This window comes from Canis lupus, chromosome 11 (assembly GCF_048164855.1).
Source record: "Canis lupus baileyi chromosome 11, mCanLup2.hap1, whole genome shotgun sequence".
NCBI lineage: Eukaryota > Metazoa > Chordata > Mammalia > Carnivora > Canidae > Canis > Canis lupus.
In genome coordinates, this window is record NC_132848.1 from 45,875,827 (window position 1) to 45,898,028 (window position 22,202).

At 36.1% G+C, this 22,202-nt stretch overlaps 1 protein-coding gene across 5 annotated transcripts in view; it reads left to right on the forward strand.

Annotated features, from left to right (window-relative positions):
* The window catches only part of REV1 (REV1 DNA directed polymerase), a 96,980-nt gene that overhangs the window by 13,147 nt on the left and 61,631 nt on the right, over positions 1–22,202 (forward strand). For 3 of the 5 annotated variants that reach the window (XM_072767988.1, XM_072767987.1, XM_072767989.1), the window contains 2 exons: positions 17,311–17,374; positions 18,667–18,793. In XM_072767988.1, the coding sequence (XP_072624089.1) occupies positions 17,321–17,374; positions 18,667–18,793 (181 nt within the window). In that variant the 5' untranslated portion in view covers positions 17,311–17,320. Of the gene's footprint in view, positions 1–17,310; positions 17,375–18,666; positions 18,794–22,202 lie in introns of those variants that run through there. The other 2 variants (XM_072767990.1, XM_072767991.1) reach the window with 1 other exon arrangement.

Below are 22,202 nucleotides of genomic sequence, written 5' to 3' on the forward strand. Positions count from 1 at the left end.
AAAAAGAACTGAATCTGTGTGATTTGCTTAAGTTCAGAGAACCCATTTAACAAAGTTGATACTGTATTTGGATCTCAACTTCTTATGAGTATGGACTTCTTACATTTGGAGTCTAGATGGAACCTTATCTGTAGGACCTATTTTCTTCCTTTGTCCGTGCGTGTCTGTGAACTACTGTATCTGACGCACACAGATGCTAGATTCAAAGCATCTGTTTTGATAAATTGTGTGAGGCTGGTTCAATTCAAGATGAATATTCTTACTTTTCAGAAGTTTATTATGTTGGTAATATTGTTAGTTTTTCCACTGAAGATTGGGGACTGTTACAAGTTAAGTGTGATTTTGTACCACAAACCAGCAATGCAGCCTTATTGAAAGCCTTTAGTCTTTCTACTCTAGCAGGCAGCCAGGTACAAAATAACTAGTATTTGGCCTACATACTCCACAGATATTTGTGAACATAAATAGTAAATGTAAAGACCTCTTTGAAAAAATAAAAGTACTAGAGAAGTTTAAAATACAAAAAAAAAAAAAAAAGTTTAAAATACTACTAGTATGTTTAAATCTAAAGAACTTAAATGTTAAAAATTTCATACTTGAAGGAAATATAAACTGTCAGTCAAAAGGTGAATTTTTTTAAAGATTTTATTTATTTGAAAGAGAGTGAGTGAGCAGAAGTGAGCCTACGGTAGGGGGGTGGGCAGAAGGAGAAGCAGACTCTGAGATCATGACCTGAGCCAAAGGCAGATGTTCAACTGACTGAGCCACCCAGCCCTCCCAAAAGGTGAAATTTTTAAAAGATGGTGGAAATATGGTAATTTTCTCTTTCATTTTTTTCTCTCCTGTATTTTCTCCATTTTCTGCAGTAAACATGCAGTTCTTTTATAAATAGAGTGAAGCAAACTTTAAAAAAGGACCCCATCAAGACCAAATACTGGCAATATGACAAAGCAGTGTATCTTTGTGTGATAAATCATGAATCGGTGGATAATAGAAAATTTCTCAAGAAAAGATGGAAAGATCAGACTCACTTCTAGAAAGGTTTATGTACCCAAGTCTATCAGCTGTTGTTTAGACAGTGCTGTGTATGCTATAGCCACTTTTATTTGGTGGTTTAAAGTTCTCTGATTTCTGTGTGTATTTTGGTGTTGATCAAGAAGTTATCTCCTATAGTTTAGGGATTCTTTCATTGCACCAGAAACAGTTGGTCATAGGAAAATGTCTCAGTATACTGAAGGTGAGGGAACCAGGTTAAAAACTTTACGAGTCCTGTTAGGTTAGGAAGAATACTTGGTTGAAATCTCTAGAAATTTTATATATTTTTCAAAGGTATTTTAAATATATACAGTATTCTTAGGATGTAAACTGTCAGTTTGGTTTTGAATCTCTAAAAGCAAATACATGGTAAAGTCTAGAGCTGCTTTTTGTGCTTCTTGGTAATAGTTACAAGGGCCTGGGGATCCCTGGGTGGCTCAGCGGTTTAGCGCCTGCCTTTGGCCCAAGGTGTGATCCTGGAGTCCCAGGATCAAGTCCCACATCAGGCTCCCTACATGGAACCTGCTTCTCCCTCTGCCTGTGTCTCTCTGCCTCTCTCTCTCTCTCTCTCTCTCTCATGAATAAATAAATACTCTCTCTCTGGCTCTCATGAATAAATAAATAAAATCTTTAAAAAAAAAAAGTTACAAGGGCCTAATGTCCATCACCTAGGTGTCTGATTTTTGTTTTTAATAGATTGATGAGAGTCTTCAAAGTTAAAGCCTGACTAGTGTGTGGATATGTCTAGAAGATTCTACTTCTCTGGGTTATGAAATTCAAGAATCTCTGTGCCCTTGTAATTTCAGCAGTGTGGGAACTATATAGATCATGATGGTTTCTATGGTTGAATCAACCTAAAACCTCAGAACAGCTGTATTTTTCTATTTAAATATTACATAAAAATTTGTTTATCTGATTTTAAAACCTTTACCATGTAAGGACAAATAAGAGCATGTTGGAGCAGTCATTGTCCAATCATGTTAGTGACTATGTGCTAGCACTTCGTTTACTTAGTCACTTCTGTGGGCAGTACTTGGTCCTCATAAATTAGTTCTGCAAATGGCTTCCCACTGTCTTCTCCAAGAAAAAAAAAGTCCTACATATTGCTATATAGGTTCTTGGAGGAATAGCCTTTTTCCCAGTGTTGTACTCCAAATGAACATTACAGTTACCCTCTTCTCTGTAGCTTGCTGGTCTCTGTGATCCCAGCTGCCTATGGAATGTTTCTAGGGTCAGAAGTCCTTTTTTTCTTTGCTTATTTTTTAAAATTTTATTTTTAAATTTTTAATTGAGGGAAAGTCACATGTAAAAGTTACCATTTTAACCATTAAAAAAATCTTTTTAGGGGCACCCGGGTGGCTCAGTCATTGGGTGTCTGCCTTTGGCTCGGGTCAAGATCCCAGGGTGCTGTGATCAAGCCCCACATCAGGCTCCCTGCTCAGCGGGGAGCCTGCTTCTCCCATGCCCTCTGCTGTTCTCACTTGTGCTCTCTAGTTTCCTCGGTCAAATAAATCCTAAAAAAAAAATTTTTTTTAAAGGTTTATTTGAGGTAGAGCACAAGTAGAGGGGAAGGGGCGGAGGGAGAGGGAGATGCATCTCCCTGCTGAGATGGGATCCATCCCAGGTTCCCCAAGATCATGATCTGACCCGGAGGCAGACACTTAACCGACTGAGCCACCCAGGCACCCCATTTTTAACCATCTTTAGGTGGACTATTCAGTGGCGTTAGTACATTCACACTGTGTTATATAACTGTCACTACCATCCATCTCCAGAATGCTTTTCATTCAATAGCTAAAACTCTACCCATTAAACTGTAGCTCTCCATTCCCATTCCCCTCAAAGCCCCTGGCTACTCTTGTTTTACTTTCTGTCTGACTACTTTAGGTACCTCATAAAAATGGAATCATAGCAGTGTTTCTCTTTTTATGACTGGCATAGTGTCTTCAAGGTTCATCCATGTTGCAGTGTTTGTCAGAATTTTCTTCCTTTTTAAGGCTGAATTATATTCCATTGTATGTATATGTCACATTTTCTTTATCCATTTATCCATCAGTGGACACTTAAGTTGCTTTTTTTTGTTGTTGTTTCAAATTTTTATTTGAATTCTAGTTACTTAACATATAGTGTAATAATATTGGTTACAGGGGTAGAGTTTAGTGATTCATCACTTACATACAACACCCAGTGCTCATCACAAGTGCCCTCCTTAATACTTATCACTCATTTACCCACCTCCCTCCGTCAACCCTCATTTTTTTTCTCTATAGTTAAGAGTCTCTTATGGTTTACGTCTCTCCTTTTTTTTTTCTTCCCATATGTTCATATTTTGTTTCTTAAATTCCAGGAGTGAAATCATACGGTATTTGTCTTTGACTTATTTCACTTAGTGTAATATACTCTAATTCTACCCCACAGTGTTGCAAATGGCAGGATTTCATTCTTTTTGATGGCTGAGTAGTAAGTATTCCTGTGTGTGTGTATGTGTGTATGTGTGTATCTTTATCCATTCATAAGTCAATGGACATTTGGGATCTTTAGTTTGGGTATTGTTGATAATGTTGCTGTAAACATCGGGGTGCATGTGCCCCTTCAAATCTGTATTTTTTTTTTCTCTCTTTTGTTTAAATACCCAGTAGTGCAGTTGCTGGGTCATAGTGTAGTTCTATTTTTAGCTTTTTCAGGAACCTACATATTGTTTTCCAGAGTAGGTGTACCAGCTTGCACTCCCACCAACAGTATAAGTGAGTTCCCTTTTCTCCTCATCCTCACCAACATCTGTTGTTTGCTCTGTTGTTAATTTTAGCTGTTCTTACAGGTGTGAGATGGTATCTCATTGTGGTTTTGATTTGTATTTCCTTGATGGTGAGTGATGTTGAGCATCTTTTCATGTGTCTGTTAGTCTTCTGTATGTCTTCTTTGGAAAAAAGTCTATTCATGTTTTCTGCCCATTTTTTAACTGGATTATTTGTTTCTGGGTGTTAAGTTTGAAACATTCTTTGTAGATTTTGGATACTAACACTTTATCAGATACCTCATTTGCAAATATCTTCTCACTTCTACCTTTTGCCTATTGTGAATAATACTGCTGTGAACATGGGTGTACAAATATCTCTTTGAGACTGTGCTTTCAGTTGTTTGGGGTATATACTCAGAAGTGTAATTGCTGGATCCTAGGGTAATTCTATTTTTAATTTTTTGAGGAACCACCATACTGTTTTCTGTAACAGCTACATCATTTTACATTCTTACCAACAGTGTACAAGGGTTCCAATTTCTCCACATCCTTGCCAACACTTATTTTCTGCTTTTTTTTTTTTTAAGATTGTATTTATTTATTCATGAGAGACAGAGAGAGGCAGAGACACAGGCAGAGGGAGAAGCAGGCTCCATGCAGGGAGCCTGATATGGGACTCAGTCCTGGGACTCTGGGATCATGCCCTAAGCCAAAGGCAGACATTCAACCACTGAGCCACCCAGATGTTCCACCACTCAGCTACCCAGGGGTCTCTTCTGGTTTTTGATAGTATCCATCCTAATAGATAGGAACTGATATCACACTGTGGTTCTGATTTGCATTTACCTAATGATTGGTGATATTGAGCATTTTTTCATGTGCTGCTTGGCCATTTGTATATTTTTAGAGAAATGTCCATTGAAATCATTTGCTCATTTTAAAATCCGTATTTTTTTTAAGAGAGAGCATGTAAGCAGTGGGAAGGTGGGGGGAGGGAGAGACTATCAACCAGGCTCCATGCCCAACTTGGAACCTGATATGGAGCTTGACTTCATGACCCTGAGATCATGACCTGAGCTGAAATCAAGATTTGGATGCTCAACCAACTGAGCCGCCCAGGTGCCCCAGTTTGTTTTTATTGTTAAATTATAGGAGTTCTTTATATATTCAGGATATTAAATCTCTTATCAGATTGATGATTCTAAAATCTTTTCTCTTGTGGGTTGCCTTTTCAGTTGATTGTGTCCTTTTGCTGCACAGTTTTAAATTCTGATATAGGGATCCCTGGGTGGCGCAGCGGTTTGGCGCCTGCCTTTGGTCCAGGGCGCGATCCTGGAGACCCGGGATTGAATCCCACATCGGGCTCCCTGTGCATGGAGCCTGCTTCTTCCTCTGCCTGTGTCTCTGCCTCTCTCTCTCTCTCTGTGACTATCATAAATATAAATAAAAATTAAAAAAAAATTTAAATTCTGATATAGTCCAGTTTATCTGTTTTTCTTTTTGTTGACTGTGCTTTTGATGTCATACCTATGCCATAGTTAATGTCATGAAGTTTTTCTCCTGTATTTTCTTCTAGAAGTTTTATTGTTTAGGTTTTTGATTCATTTTGAGGTAACTTTTTGTGTGGTGTATCATAAGGATGCAACTTAATTCTGTTGCATGTGGATATCCAGTTTTCCCATTTCCTTTGGCAAAAAGACTGCTTTTCTCCAGTGAATGGTCATGGGGAAGTCTTCTTAAATACATGTCTCTGGGGTGTATCATACCATAAACCAGTTATTAATAACTAGGTCCTTAAATGTTAGAATTGACAAGCTAAGGTAAAGAAAGAGACCTTGAAGAAGAAAAGAAAGATGTTGAGTATCAATATAGTAGAGAACCAAAGGTAAACTTACTTTACTTCAGACTTGCCTAGTGATGATCTGGGTGGCCACAGGCTACTTTCTTTGCATTTGTGTCATATGCATGAATTAGTATATTACTGTAATATATGCACATTCATTCATCCATTGCATATTCATTTGTATATTCCAATTCTGCAGCTGTTTCTTAACTATTAAATGAAGATAAGATAAACCCGTACATGTACACAACTAGACTAATAAAACTGCATAAAAGCCATTCAAAGAAAGTATATTTTGTTTTGTTTTATTTTATTTTAAAGAATTTATTTATTTGAGTGAGAGAGAATGATCAGGGAGGAGGCGCAGAGGGAGAGGGAGAAACAGACTCCCCACTGAGCAAGGAAGCCCAATACAGAGCTCTATTCCAGGACCCTGAGATGATGACCTGAGCCATAGGCAGACTTAACCGACTGAACCATCCAGGCACCCCTAGCCTATATATTTTTGAGTTACAGATCTGTAACTAACAGATTAACACCAATGAATATGTATTTGGGCAGTTTCTGGATATGTAGTGGGAGTTTTGCTGGTGTATAAACTGTTTAGAACCCTATATTAATAATTCTTCAGGAAATAGATGGAATACCACTTTTGCATGAAAATTATTCCTCCTGGTGGGTAGGTGTTAAAAGCCACCATTAATCATAATAAAGCAGACAGAAGTTTTGTGGGTTTTGTTTTGTTTTTTAGTAGGATTTGAGTAGCTGCTTTTGAGAAGCAGCACATTGGAAGTCCAGAGGGAACTGATAACTGTGTGCTCCAGCAAAAGATGAAATAAAGTTAGGGGAAAAGTATGAATAAGTAATTTTGATATACTTTTTAATAAGCAGATCCTTCATAAGACTCTTCATAGGGTTTTGAATATCCCTGTTAAGAGAATGAAAGAGGCAGTCTTTAGCATTGCAAGGAATTTAGGGTCCCTGGGCTCATAAATACAGCTGCTGTCCTGTTCGGGCTCAGCTGGTTAGCTGTTATTCTTTGTTGACACTGGGGGCTGGGCATGACTGCACTGACAGCTTCTCATTTTGTTGGTCTTAATAATTTCATTACTTGAGGACTGGTTAATAGGTGAGTCTTTCAAGGGGTGGAACTATTCCATTTTCAGCACCTTTTGTAGTCATATATGGGAACACAGAACACAGCCAGAAGTTTTTAGTTCATTCATTTTGGTTTTGGTCTTTTTCCATTGAGCTTTTTCTTTCTTTCTTTCTTTTTTTTTTTAGATTTTATTTATTTATATGAGAGACAGAGAGAGAGGGGCAGAGACATAGGCAGAGGGAGAAGCACACTCCATGCAGGGAGCCCGATATGGGACTCAATCCTGGGACTCTGGGATCATGCCCTGAGCCGAAGGCAGATGCTTAACTACTGAGCCACCCAGGTGTCCCCCATTTGAGCTTTTTCTTATTCAGACCTCAGATCACTTAAAACTTTACAGAGCAGGTTGTTAAAATTGAAGTGGATTTAGAGAGTGGACTCTTACCTGCTTGCTCTTTACCCAAATTCTGTTTCCTCTGTGCCACATTCATCCTATATATTGAGTTCATGGTTCCATAGGGATTCTACTGAGCACTAGTCAGTCAGACTTTGCTTTGTAGGTGAAGAGATATGAAGCTCAGTGCTCTTGGATTCATCCCAAGTCATATAGCTAGGCAATGGTAAAACTGATTAAAGCCCAGATCTTGTGTCAGTAAATCTATTACTCTTTCCATTATGTTGTACACCATGGATAATGCATTTAAAATAATGTTGTGTGTGCTTTATAATCTTCAAAGGGTTACCACACATGTGGTCTCATTTGATTTTCACTCTGTGACTTGGTGGGGTAGATTAGTATAATAACAGCTAATGTTTATTGAAGGTATAACCTAAATGCTAGGGATAAAGTTACTTTTGCATAGATGAGTCATTTTTTATCCATTTTTTAACTAGTTTTTTAAAACCTTAGCAGTTGACTTCTGTCGATGCTGCATAAGATGTCCATAGATTATTCTAGGTAGTTTATTACGGTTTTAGAAACATTTATCACTTTCCTCAAGGTCATCAAGCACTGTGGGACTAGACTGGGAATCCAGTCTGCAAGAATTTTATCAAGAAGACAATTTTTATTTACAAGTCTGATAATTGGATGGCTTGTTGATAAAGGGTTAGCAGAGTTAGTCAAGAGGACACGTAAGTCAGAGGTTGCTTAGAACAGAGAAGATGAGAACTGTGTGAGTTATTTTTGAGGATTATTTCTATCAAGCTTTGGTATCCTGACTTAACTGCTCTTTTCCCTTCTATGGTAAGTCCGATTTGAAAAAGTAAACCAGTCATCTAGAGTGAAGAACTCTTGTCTTGAATATGGCTTGGGAGCCTCTTTTTTGAAGCTCCATACTGGTTTGCAGAAACATAAACCTTGACTTACCACTTTGTAAGAATAATAGGTTTTTATGTTAGCTGTTTCCTGATTTCACACTACAAAGGAAGCACTGTAGTCTTCAGAACCCCCTAAATGATTTATACTTAATCCCACCTGTTGTGTGGTTCTTGATAGCATCAAAAGCATGTATCATTGACTAATCTTGTCTGTGTACCATTTTGGGAGGAGGAAGTGTATCTTATTTCTGTTTATTAAACAGCACAGAATGTGTCAATCTTTGGAAAGTTGTTTTAAAATAAGAGAAATAGGGGCACCCTGCTGGCTCAGCCAGGTGAGCACGTCCTTCGTGATCTTGGGGTTGTGAGGTGTTTTTTTTTTTTTGTTTGTTTTTTAAGATTTTATTTATTCATGAGAGATGCAAAGAGAGAAGCAGAGGGAGAAGCAGGCTCCATGCAGGGAGCCTAACATGGGACTCGATCCCGGGACTCCAGGATCACGCCCTGGGCAGAAGGTGGCACTAAACCGGTGAGCCACCGGGGCTGCCCGGGGTTGTGAGTTTGAGCCCCACATTGGATGTAAAAAAGAAAATAGAGAAATTAAAAAATAGGTAAGGTTAAATATACAAGGTACAGTTTCAAATACAGATACACTGGGGTACACCGTACTGAGACATTACTCTTGCTACCTTCCTTTATTTCTTTCATATGCATTCATTTTCTTTATTCAGCAAGAATTTATTGACTTTCTATCATATGCAAAATTAATGACTTTTATATATAAAGTATGTTCTTCATATTTTTATTTTATAATGTTTCGAGTATGAGAAAGGAAAAAAGTGTGGGTCTAACTGAAGTAAGTGAAGTATGAATAATCTTTGATGCTGTGTACATATGAACAGAAGTGTGATAAGCCTACTTATTACTTGCTTCCTGTCATCTGGGTTTCTCTTTTATTGACCTTACAGTTTAGGTTGTCAGGTAGCTTTGCTGCATGCCAGATTGGTCTGTTACTACTCTTTGCCAGCATCATAGATGTGGGTTATGTAGTTTTCTTTGCGTCCAGAGTTAGTTTTTTTTTCCTCCCTACCCTTCTTGCCTAAAATCTTTCCCTTCAGTTCATTTGTAGAGCTAGTTAGTATTTCCTTAATTGGTGCTCATTTCTTTTTAGATTGTAAAATATTTGAACTCAAACAAAAATGTCTATAATTTTATTTATTTCAGTATTGCCTGTGATAATATGGTGCTTTATACACAGTAATATTCCATTAGCTTTGATCTATGGGTAGTTTAATGTGATGTCCCTTATACACATTATCTGAATTATTTCTTAGATGCTATAATTGTGTATGCTATGAGAAGTAATCTATAGTTGTCTGCTGAACTATCTAGCATCTATTGTTTGACAGAAGAGAGTTACACAACTGATGTCATACAAGAGTGACAGTGATAAATTGCCACTCCTGATATTCAGCATATGCCAGATTTGCAGTTAGGTTTTTTTTTTGTTTTTTTTTTTTTTTAAGATTTATTTATTTATTCGGGGGGGGGGGGGCAGAGGGAGAAGCAGGCTCCATGAAGGAAGCCTGACGTGGGACTCAGTCCTGGGTCTCCAGAATCCCACCCTGGGCTGCAGGCAGTGCTAAACCGCTGTGTCACTGGGGCTGCCCTGTAGTTAGGTTTTTATCCCAATCCACTGTCATAGGCCATCTTAGTCTATACGTAGATTATTGAAATGAATTTGATAGGACAAATTACCTTAAGTCTTTTCTGGAGTAAGTAAAGGAGATGTGCATAAATAAACATAGAGCATCACAACTGTTACATAATCAGATTCTAAAATTTGTTGCTAAAGTATATGGATATAGTATTTTTTATATTTGATTTCTGAAAATAGTTCTTTAGTGTGTCTTGCATAGAATACAAAAGGGAATTGTGAAATAATTTTAATCTAAAATGGAGCCAGAGGATATGAAATGAAGAATCTTAAGCATATGCCCTCAGAGGAATAAACTTAAAAACTTAGGGACTGATTTCCTGTACATGCCTGATGTACAGAAGATGGAGTTTTCTCTCTTGACCAATGAAGAGCTGCCAAGAATCTCTCCTCATCCTCATGCCTTTGAACTTACTGCTTGGACTCTAGCTGAGCTTCCCCCCTTGGCAGTCCTTGCCCATAAATACAGTCCATCCCAAATCCTCAACTTGTCTTATCCCAAACTTGCCTATAGCTTGGTAGAGCATACATTTCCCAAATTAGAATTCCTCTGCTTTTGTCAAATAAATTCAATTTCTGGTAATAAGAGCTTTCCTCAGTTTTCCTCTTTATTTAGGTTGACAGAAATCTAGTAGTCAACTACCCAAACCTCTTACGGTAAAAGACCCAGACAATATAATAATTGAAACTCAGAGAAATGGAAATGTCCCAGAGATCAACGAAACCAGTTAGTGGCAGAGCCTGGATTAGAAATGGTTCCTCATACACATCCTTACTCTTTTATTTATAATCTTTTGATTGACTTGTGCTTTATATTATGGTACCAAAAAAAAAAAAATCAAATTGACTGTCATTCAGTCAGTATTTAACAATGGTTAATCCAGATATTTATTGTTTTCCTTGCTGCATTTTTTCCTGTAATTTTGACCTTCCAAGATAATTTTTCTTCTACCTGAGGGATGTATTTTCAGAGTTCTTTTGCAAATGTGCTTGTGGCATTAGCTTCTGTTTTTATTTGCCCAAAATACCTTTATTTCATCTTTCTTGACAGCTTTTCTCTGGGTATAGAATTCTAAGTAATTCTTTTCTTTCAGCACTCCTGTCTTTTGACACTATTGTTTCTACTGAAAAGACAGCTGTTGTTTAATTGGTGCTCCTTTGAATATTTTGTTTTTTTTTTTCCTTTGAATATTTTGAATGGATTCTCTGCCTTCCACACCCATGACAGCTACTTATTTATTTCATTGAACATAGTAAGCATAGTTTAATTTTTAATCTGGGTTAAAGTCAGTATCTGGAGTCTGTGTAGGTCTGTTTTGTTTCTGTTGGTTCTCACTCTTGTGATCTTACTACTTAGTGTGCCTTGTTATATTTGTATGCCAGACTTTATATTTTCAAGATGATTTTCAGAAACATGGGAAGGTTGGGATGTTGTCATCTTCCATAGAAGGTATACATTGCTTCAGCCAGATGCTTTGGAGCACTGAGGAGTCTGGGATCATCTTTTTGATTTTCTTTTTCCATTATAATTCCAGTATAGTTCACATACAGTATTAGTTTCAGATGTACAATATAGTGATTCAGCAATTCTGTACATCACTCAATGCTCATCATTAGTGTACTCTTTTATCCCCTTCACCTATTTCATCCATCCCCCCTCTCACCACCTTTCTAGTAACTATCAGTTTGTTCTCAGTCTGTTTTTTGGCTTGTCTCTGTTTTGTTCCTTATATTCCACTTATGAGTGAAATCATATGGTATTTGTCTTTTTCTAACTGGCTTATTTCACTTAGCATTATACTCTAGATGCATCCAGGTTGTTGCAAATGGCAAAATTTTATTTTTGTAATGGCTGAATAATATTCCATTGTAGTGTGTACACACACACACACACACACCACCTCTTTATCCTTTCATTTATCAGTGAATACTTGGGCTGTTTCCATAATTTGGCTATTGGAAATAATGCTACAATAAACATCTTTTCAAATTAGTGTTTTCATATCTTTGGGTAAATACCCAGGAGTGAAATTACTGGATCATATAATTTACTTATTAGAAATAATATAATTTATTTTAAAAATCATTTAGTTTTTTGAGGACCTGTATATATTTTCCACAGTAGCTCTACCTGTTTGCATTCCCACCAACAGTGCAAGAGGATTCCTTTTTCTCTATATCCTCACCAACACTTGTTTCTTGTGTTTTTGATTTTAGCCATTCTGGCAGGTGTGAAGTGATAGCTCATTGTAGTTTTCATTTGCATTTCCCTGATGACAAGTGGTGTTAGGCAACTTTTCATGTGTCTCTTGGCCATCTGTATGTCTTTGGAGAATGTCTGTGTCTTCTGGCCATTTTTAATTGGATTATTTGTTTTTTTGGTATTGGGTTTTATAAGCTCTTTGTATATTTTGGATACTAGCTCTTTATGAGATATGTCATTTGCAGATATATTCTCCCACTCAGTCGGTTGTCATTTGTTTTGTTGATTGTTTCCTTTGCTCTGCAGAAGCCTTTAATTTTGATGTAGTCTCAGTAGTTTATTTTTGCTTTACTTTTTCTTGCCTCAGGAGACATATCTAGAAAAATCTTGCCAGAGCTGATGCTCTCTTCTAGGATTTTTATGGTTTCAGGTCTCACATTTAGTTCCTTAATCCAGTTTATTTTTGTTACATGGTTTAAGAAACTGACCTAGTTCCATTCTTTTGCATGTAGCTATTTTTCCCAACACTATTTGTTAAAGAGATTGTCTTTTTCCCATTGTGTATTCTTGCTTTCTTTGCCAAAGATTAATTAACCATATAATGGTGGGCTTATTTCTGGGCTCTCTTCTGTTCCATTGATGTTTGTGTCTGTTTTTGGGCCAGTACCATACTGTTTTGATTACTACAGCTTTATAGTGTATCTTGAAACCTGAAATTGTGATAGTTTTGTTTGTTTTGTTTGTTTGTTTTTTCAAGATTGCTTTGGCTCTTTGGGATCTTTTGTGGTTCCATACAGATTTTAGGGTTATTTGTTCTAATTCTGTGAAATACGCTGTTGGTATTTTAATAGAGATTGTATCAAATGTGTATATTGCTTCAGGTAGTATTGCTTTAACAATATTGGTTCTACCATCCATAAGCGAGGAATATCTTTCCATTTGTTTTTCATCTTCAGTTTCTTTCATCCCTGTTTTATAGTTTTCAGAGTACAGGCTTTTCCCATCCTTGGTTAAGTTTATTCCTAGGTTATTTAGTTATTTATTTGGTGTAATTATAAATGGGATTGTTTTATTAATATCTCTGTTCCGTTATTATTGGTGTATAGAAATGCAGCAGATTCTTGAATATTGATTTTCTACCCTGCAACCTTAACAAATTCGTTTTATCAGTTTCAGTAGTTTTTTGGTGGAGTCTCTAGGGTTTTCTGCATACAGTATCATGTCATCTGTAAATAATGAAAGTTTTCTTCTTTACCAATTTGGATGCCTTTTATTCTTTCTGTTATCTAATTGTTGTGGCTGGAACTTCCAGTACTATTAAATAAAAGTTGTGAGAATGGACATCCTTGTCTTGTTCCTGATCTTAGGAAAAAAAGCACTCAGTTTTTTTTTTTTCATCATTGAATATGGTGTTACCTGTGGGTTTTTTGAATATGACTTTGTTATGTTCTCTCTAAACCTATTTTGTTGAGGGTTTTTTGTCATGAGTGGCTGTTGTACTTTGTCAAATGCATTTTCTCCATCTATTGAAATGATCATAGGATTTTTCCCTTTTTTTTTTTTGTTGATGTGAATATTGAACCACCTTGCATACCTGCATCCCACTTGATCATAATGAATGATTTTTTTTAGTATATTGTTGGATTTAGTTTGCTAATATTTTTTTGAGGATTTTTGAATTAATGTTCATCAGATAATGGCCTGTAGTTCCCTTTTTTTAGTAGTGTCTTTATCTGGGTTTTGATATCCAGGTAATGCTCATAGAATGAGTTTGAAAGCTTTCCTTCCTCTTCATGTTTTTGGGATAGTTTGAGAAGAACAGGTGTCATCTCTAATTTAAATGTGTTCTAAAATTCACCTGTGAAGCCATCTGGTCCTGGACTTTGTTTTGTTGGGAGTTTTTTAATTACTGATTCAATTTCATTGCTATTAATTGGTTTGTTCAGATTTTCTATTTCTTCCTGATTGAGTTTTGGGAAATTATTCTTTCTAGGAATTTATTTCTTCTAGATTGTCCAATTTGTTGGTATATAATTTTTCATAGTCTTTTATAATCTGGGGTACCTTGGTGGCTCAGTTGGTTAAGTGGCTGCCTTCAGCTCAGGTCATGATCCCAGGGTCCTGGGATTGAGCCCTGCATCCAGTTCCAGCTCAGTGGGGAGTTGGCGTCTCCCTCTGCCCCTCCCCCCTGCTTGTGCATGCGTATACTCTCATAAAATCTAAAAAGGAAAATATATTCTCTTATAATCTTTTATATTTCTGTGGTGGTGTTTGTTATTTCTTCTCTTTTATTCTGATTTTATTGATTTGAATCCTCTTTTTTCTTAATTTTTTTTAAATGAGTCTGGCTAAAAGTTTATCAGTTTCGTTGATTTTTTTTGTTTCAAAGAACCAGCTCATGGTTTCATTGATCTGTTCTGTTGTTTTTTAAATTTCTGTTTTGCTTATTTCTAAATAAATAATCGTTATTATTTCCTTCTTTCTCTACTGCTTTAGGATTTTGTTTTTTCTTTTTTTTCTACATCCTTTAGGTGTAAGGTTAGGTTCTTCATTTGAGATTTTTCTTCTTGAGATAGGCCTGTATTGGTATAAACTTCCCTCTTAGAACAGCTTTGGTGCCTTCCAAAGATTTCGGGCCATTGTGTTTTCATTTTCATTTGTCTTTAGGTATTTTTTTATTTCCTTCTTGGTTTCTTGGTTGAGTCATTCATTGTTTAGTAGCATGTTACTTCCATATATTTGTGTTCTTTAGGATCATCTTAAATTACCTTCAGAGATTGAAATAATCCAAGGCAAGATATGTTTTTTGGCAAAATTGGGTGTACTTCCAGTTTACTTACTCCTAGGATCCTACTCCCAAGTGTGGAGATTTATAGTCTTGGAGGATCCTTAAATTCCAATTTTTGTTCCCTTACTATTTTTGTTCCCTTGTTGTTTTTTTCCCCCAAAACCTGGTCCAGCTTTTCAACCACACTTTTATAATTGCCACATGCCCTCAGAGGAAAAAGCTGTCCCAATCTGGGAAGGCCAGGTGAGGTGGCAGGTTTTCTTTTTCATCTTCTAAATCTTGACCCAGTAATTTTTCTTTATTTTCTGCACCTTCTATGCCTTTTTTTTTTTTTTTTTTTTTTTAAATAATGTTTTGTCTAGATTTCCTTTTCCTTAGCAGGAAGGTTGATCCAAATAACCTAGTTTACAATTTGTTATGGGATTTCTCAAAAGCAGAATTTGAATGTATAAAATAAAATATGTTTCTTGTTTTTTTTCCCCCCCTTTTTTGGTCTTATTATTTGAATCCTGAACCAATATGAGTTTGCTGTGCTTGGTCAAGTTAGTGGAAATGAAGAAATTACTAATTTCAGTGTCTCATTCCTTTTCCTTTTCAAAGCTTAAACGTTTGTCTGGAATAGCTGTATTACTTTGGAATAGAGGAAGAACCTTTAAAATTTATTTATTTTGTAAAAAAATTTATTGCAAGTTTGTTTCATACTTTTCTACCCTCATTAAACCACTGTTAAGGATTTTTTTCATATTGGCCTTTTGCAATAGTTACCCAGTAGATCATAAATGAATAACACTTTTTTTTTTTATAAATAGATTTTAATTAGGAAATATTTTATTTTATTTTTTAAGATTTTATTTATTTATTCATGATAGTCACAGAGAGAGAGAGAGGCAGAGACACAGGCAGAGGGAGAAGCAGGCTCCAGGCAGGGAGCCCGACGTGGGATTCGATCCCGAGTCTTCAGGATTGCGCCTTGGGCCAAAGGCAGGCGCCAAACCGCTGCGCCACTCAGGGATCCCTGAATAACACTTTTAAATAAGTGATTAGCCAACTGAATTAAACTTTTAAAATATATTTCATTTTTTAATTTACCTTCATTTAGCCAGTGAATTGTTGCCTTTAATTTTTGTGAGTATGCATCCTTAACATATAATGGCCAGAACTCCCAAATTTTTTACTTGTAAGGAGAGAAGTATAGATTGAGTTTATATGAATCAAGAACTATGTGCTAACATATTTCCCAGACTCCTTTTAGAGAAGTCTTGAGTCTCTTAAAAACAGAACTATTTAGCAGAGCAAATATGGTAGTTCTGGGACTCAAATGAACACATTGTATAGCCATGCCCCTACATTTGTCAGACTGAAAACAACACCGTCTCTTCTCTCCACAAGCATCCACGACCCCTAATCTGGGTTAATCCCCTTGCCTCCTATTTGCAGAGCTCTTGCTCATGCGCCTTTTCTCTCTATTGGACTTATTTTAAGAGACTGTCTATACATAACTTTTAGGCCTCTTTTAAGAGTAGACAGTAAAAATTCATAATTAATACGAATGTCAGCAAGGGAAAACTATAAACCATGCAATATATCAAATAAATATTCGAAAGAAAATATCTGCTGTTGTTTTTGGCTAAAGTGTCGTATTTTAAGGTGCACTCAGTAACAGATTCTTATAATCTGATTTGACTTGGATAAAGTAACAGAGCTTCTCCAGTAGCTTATTAATTGGTACTAACTTTTACATTGTTAGTAGAAGAAAAATAACCTAAATAGAGGGCATGTTAATTTTGTGAAGGGCAATGCAGTCATGTCTCAAGATGTAGCCATATAGCTAGAAGAATTCCATAAGGAGTGTCATTAAGTGTCTGCTTTGACTTCTGAACAATTTATATCTTGCTAACCACTAAGCCAGCTGACACTGGAGATAAGCCATCATTTGGTCAGTTTGGTGGTTTAATAGGATAGTGGGTCAAGTGTAGCCTTAAGGAGAATGCCAGACTTAATAGTTTATTATAAGTGATAATCTTTCTACATTATTTCCCCTAGATGTGTTGTTTTAATTGATTTCTTTTAAGGGTTTTTGCATAATATATGAATTACATCTATTATGTGACTGCATTCTTAAGTGTCTAGTATGTAATAGCAAAGGCAGTTTAATAGCCATTTCAGAGGGCAATTCATGAAGGAAAATGTTTTCTTGGGTTCTGTTAATACTAATTAATGTTAATGAGTAAGCATGGCCACATTAGTCTGATTTGGTGATTCTTTATGCATATGTATATTAGGTTTGGTGCTTAGGAATACATAAAAGTTTTTACTATAAAATTAAATTTATAAAAGTTATAATTTAAACCTGATACTTATCTATCAGAGTGTTTTAGGAACATTTTCATGTATGAAGCAGGAGAATATATGTTTTGGAAAAAGTTTTAGCTTTCACAAATTGAATATTTGTGAAATATTTGAGTTTCTTTTAAATTCTCATTTTTCTTGATTTGAAATAAAATGTCAATAATTAGACATTATAATATAAAATTTACAGTTTTGTTTTGTTTTTTTCCCTTAATACAGAAGCTCCACCATGAGACGAGGTGGATGGAGGAGGCGAGCTGAAAATGATGGCTGGGAAAAATGGGTGTGTTTTAAAAGAATAAAAATACTTATATTTAATTGTCTAGGTATTTTTCATTCTTCTTGTAGATTATATATTATATTTTTTAAAAGTATAAATCACTTTAGATATCAACTCTTCTGAGGTTTCACAACGTATTGAAAGTTTGTTTAAACTTTTTAACACTTGAACTTTATTTTATCCTAAGGAAATAAATGTTCTGGTACACAGATAATAATTTTGATAATTTTATTGCAGCATTGCTAGTAGTACTGAAAAACAGGAAAACATAAGATATATTGTAGGTAGGGGATTGGTCAAATAAATTACCTTTGTTCAACTATTATTTAGCTTTTTCTTCTTTCTTTCTCTCCTCCCCCTTCCTCTCCCCTTTCCCCTCCCTCTCCCCTTCCCGTCCCCCTTCCCCTCCCCCCTCCCTTCCTTCCTTTCCTCTTTCCTTCCTTCCTGAGAGAGTGGGGTGAGGGGCAGATTGAAAGGGAGAGGATCTTAAGCAGGCTCCATGCCTAGTGTGGAGCTCAGTGTGGGGCTTGATCTCACAACCCTGAGATCATGACCTGAGCTGAAAGCAAGAGTTGGGTGCTTAACCAACTGAGCCACCCAGGTGCCCCTTACCTTTATATTTAAACATGGCAAGATGGCCTTGACTAAAAGGTATGATATAAAGGACTATTATATATGAGCCTGTTGTTCTAAAACCTCTATATTCTGAGACATAGTAATAAGCTTTCCAAGTAGATTGATTAGCTCCAGAATTTGGCCACTGAATCATTTATTTTAGTATCTACATGTATGGAGGGCTGTACTGGTTTGTTGAACTGTTTCATTTTACTTTAAGTTACTAATTTTAAGCTTCCTGTATTCAGAAGATAGTGGAAGCCAGTACTCTTACTGATCACTTGTCAACTTTTTAATTGGTTTAAATTTCAGTGTAACTTCTGCTGGACTTTGTAGATAAGAACAAGATTTTATGGCATTAAACATTATTTTTGACCTACCTTTCTCTGATTTTAAAGTAACTGTTATAAGAATGTGATAAAATAATTAAAAACTGAAAAAAAATAAAAATTGAGTTGATAGAGGGGAAAGTCTTCCTTGACCTGCCTGTTTTATTGCCTTGCCTTATGGTTAATGTTTATAATTATACCTTATGTTGTCATCATATCTTGGTCACTAGCATAGAATAGGGTCCAGTTTATTTATTTATTTGTTTGTTTGTTTAAATGTAAGTTTCCTTAAGGAAAGGGGCTGAAGAAAATATAACCTTTGTGATTGGTTTACCTTTTTTTAAATTCTAGGGTGGGTATATGGCTGCCAAGGTCCAGAAATTGGAAGAACAATTTCGATCAGATGCTACTATACAGAAGGATGGAACTTCATCTACGATTTTTAGTGGAGTCGCCATTTACGTTAATGGATATACAGGTTGAGTCCTTTTAACTTTTTAGGTATCCTATTTTGGCATGTAGTGTTATTAGGATTGAGAGTGATTTGTTTTAAATTCTGTTTTTATTTATCTTCTATATAAAAATGATAAAATCCTCTGCTTAAAGTCTTTCACTTTTCCTTTTTTGTACCCCCTGTACCTGCCATTGTGTTTTTCATTTTAATTTTTTTGAATTACCATAGTTTTAAAAAGCCAAAGGAGGTTGAAAATGGAAAACAGTAGTCGTCTTTCATAATCATCTGACTGGAAACTCATCACACATGTGTGAGGCATGTACACTGTAAGCTTCAGTATAGTGGGGTCTGGTAGGGCCATTTCATTGGTGAACTGTAATTATCCATAGGTCTTTTTGAGCTGATTGGGGTAGAGGGTGGGGAGTGTGTTGGGTTTCCCAGAATCTTACTTAGAGAAGGTATAAACCTAGCTGCCAGCATTTTGGTTGTCACGGGGGAGAGATGGTGGCACAGTTCTCACAGTTTAGAAAATAGAATTTCCTTTAATATTCCTCTTCATTTTTTATCCCCTCTATCCACTTCTCCCCTCCTGTATACCTGTTGTCATTGAGTCCATTCTCTGGAAGGGACAGGATGGTCTTCTTTGTGAGTCGGAGTGGAGATCTGGATTTCTGATTTGTCTCTTAGACATTTCAGCCATAAATTCCTTGTTTCATGACCTTTTCACGTGGCCACTTTTGAAGGTGCCCAGTGCTTTTTCTGGGCACTGAGTTTCTCTTGCTTTCACTGGCACCAAGCTGACTCTTCTTGTTTCCACATAGCCAGCTTAGATTTTACCTTTCTCTAATCTATAAAGTCAGTTATCACTTGTCTGTTGGCTCTCAGCTTTTATTACTAAAATTTTCATTCTCTTGAGAATTCCTTTCCTCTTGAGATCATTGTAGTGGTTTTTTTTTTTTTTTTAAGTGAATGGCTGTAAGTATTTGTGTCATTCTGTTATATTTATCCCTCTCTGCTTCTCAGCTGGCTGTACTTGCTTATCTTTAAGGTCTCTTTCTACATCACTTCCCCTCACTTGTCTGATTATCTTCCTACTGGTGTAGGTGACTTCTAATGCTCCTGTGGAGCTAATGGCTCTTTAGTATCTTAGCATTTATTGGATCTTATTGTAGTTGCTTGTGTACTAGATAAGAGGAAGAGCTACATTTTCATTTTCATTACTGTTGTATCCTTGGTGTCTCTTCAGTGACTGGGCATTAACTACTCAGGAAATATTTGTTGAATTAATGTTAAGTTTTAATTAACAGATACATTTTCCTGGTTAAGTTTTTTCAGGCATTATTGACCATGAATTTCATCTAAGAATGTTATCTCAAAATGAATGCTGGTGCAGCTTTGGGAAAGTTGGTAAATGCAACTTTTCTACTTAGGTATCCTGGAATATTCAAGCTTCACAGACTTTCCTGAGATGCATTATAAAGATTAAAAGTGTTTAAAAAAAAAAAAAAAAAAGGAAAGAAAGGAAACATTGTGTGTTATATTAGCCAGTAATGGAAGTCCCCAGTTAATGGGGGTGCACTTATTCATATAAGAAGAAAGAGAGATAACCTTGTGTGAGGGAGGAAAAAAACAATAGCGATCACTACTATGGTTGGGAATTTGAAATTCTAATTCTACTTTTGTCACCAATTTTTGTGTGACCATAAGACATTTTCTCTGTGGACACATTTTATTCAGACCCATTTTATCCCCATCCTTTTCATTATTAACCCTGTCCTTTTCATTATTTTCCCTGTCCTTTTCTTTAGGATAGGGATAATACTAATTTTTGCTCTTAGGATTTACATCATAATTCTACAAGTAAAGTTCCATTTTGTTGAATTTCATAGGGACATGCAAACTGTGATGATACAGTTTTTTTTTTTTTGGAAAAATTTTGAGTTTTAATGAGTATTCTGTCAGTTTGTAGATAAAAGAATTGACAACCTCTGTGTAATGAATTAGCAGTAGTCAATTAGTGCTTTAGATGCAGTAAGACTAGTGGAAATGCTATATTATTGTTGATTCTTAATCATGCTCCCCATAGACTTTAACACTTCAAGTTTTCTTGATTCCTTTAAAGTTTCCAGTTCTACCAACTGAACTTCTCTTTGGTGACTCCCATCCTTTGCAACCCAAGTAGCAGTGAACTTGAGATTAAGAAAAGATTCTGCATCTTTTGGATATTGTGTGTCTGTCAACCCATTTTTTTCCCCCCAAAAGATCTTTTCCCTGCTAAGGTTAACCTCTTGGCCTTCCATCCCGTTGTGTGTGTGTGTGTGTGTGTGTGTGTGTGTGTGTGTGTGTGTGTGTGTGTTTTACGATTCATTTATTAATTTGAGAGAGAGCATGTGTGTGCATATGTTAGGAAGTGGACAGAGAGAAAATCTCAGGCAGGCTCTCTGCTGAGTGGAGCTTGACACGGGGCTCGATCATGACCTGAGCTGAAATCAAGAGTTGGATGCTTAATTGACTTGGCCACCCAGGCTCCCCATCCTGGTTTTTTGTTTATTTGTGTGTTTTAGGATTTAATTTATTAGAGAGAGAGAGAGAGCATATGAGTGGGGTAGGAGCAGAGGGTGAGAGATAAGCAGACTCCTCACAAGGAGCAGGGAGTCCGACATGGCGTTCAATCTCAGAACCTGGGGGTCATGAACTGAGCTGAAGACAGATGCTTAACTTATTGAACCATCCAGGTGCCCCCCCCCCATCCTGTTTTTTTAATTTAACTTTTTTTTCTAAGATAATTGTAAATTCATATGCCATAGTAAGAAATAATACTGAGACATACTATGAACTATTTGCCTGGTTTGTCTTGTTGGTAACATCTTATAAACCATAGTAAGATATCAATCAGGAAATGGACTTTGAAACAGTCAAGATAGAGAATGTTTCCATACCACAAAGATTCTTTATGCTACACTTTTATAGCCACACCTGCTTCCCTTTTGCTCTTAGCCCCTTTTTAATCCCTTTAACTACTAACCTGGTCTCCACTTCTATACTTTTTTCATTTCAAGAATGTTACATATATAGAATATATGCATATAATATTTTAGGATTGGCTTTTTAAGTTCAGTGTAATATTCTGGAGAGTCATCCAAGTTGTATATATCAGTAGTTTTTTCCTTTTTATTCCTGAGTTGTATTCCATTGTATCGGTGTTCCACAATTTGTTAACCATTTACCTGTTTAAGAACATACGGGTTATTTTCAAAACATACGATTTTGGCTCAGAACATTTGTGTATAGGTTTTGTGTGAACCTAAGTGTGCTATTGTTGGGTCATGCATATGGTACTTGCCTGTTTAGTTTTTTTTTTTTTTTTTTTTTTTAGATTTTATTTATTTATTCATGAGAGAGAGAGAGAGAGAGAGAGAGGCAGAGCCCTAGG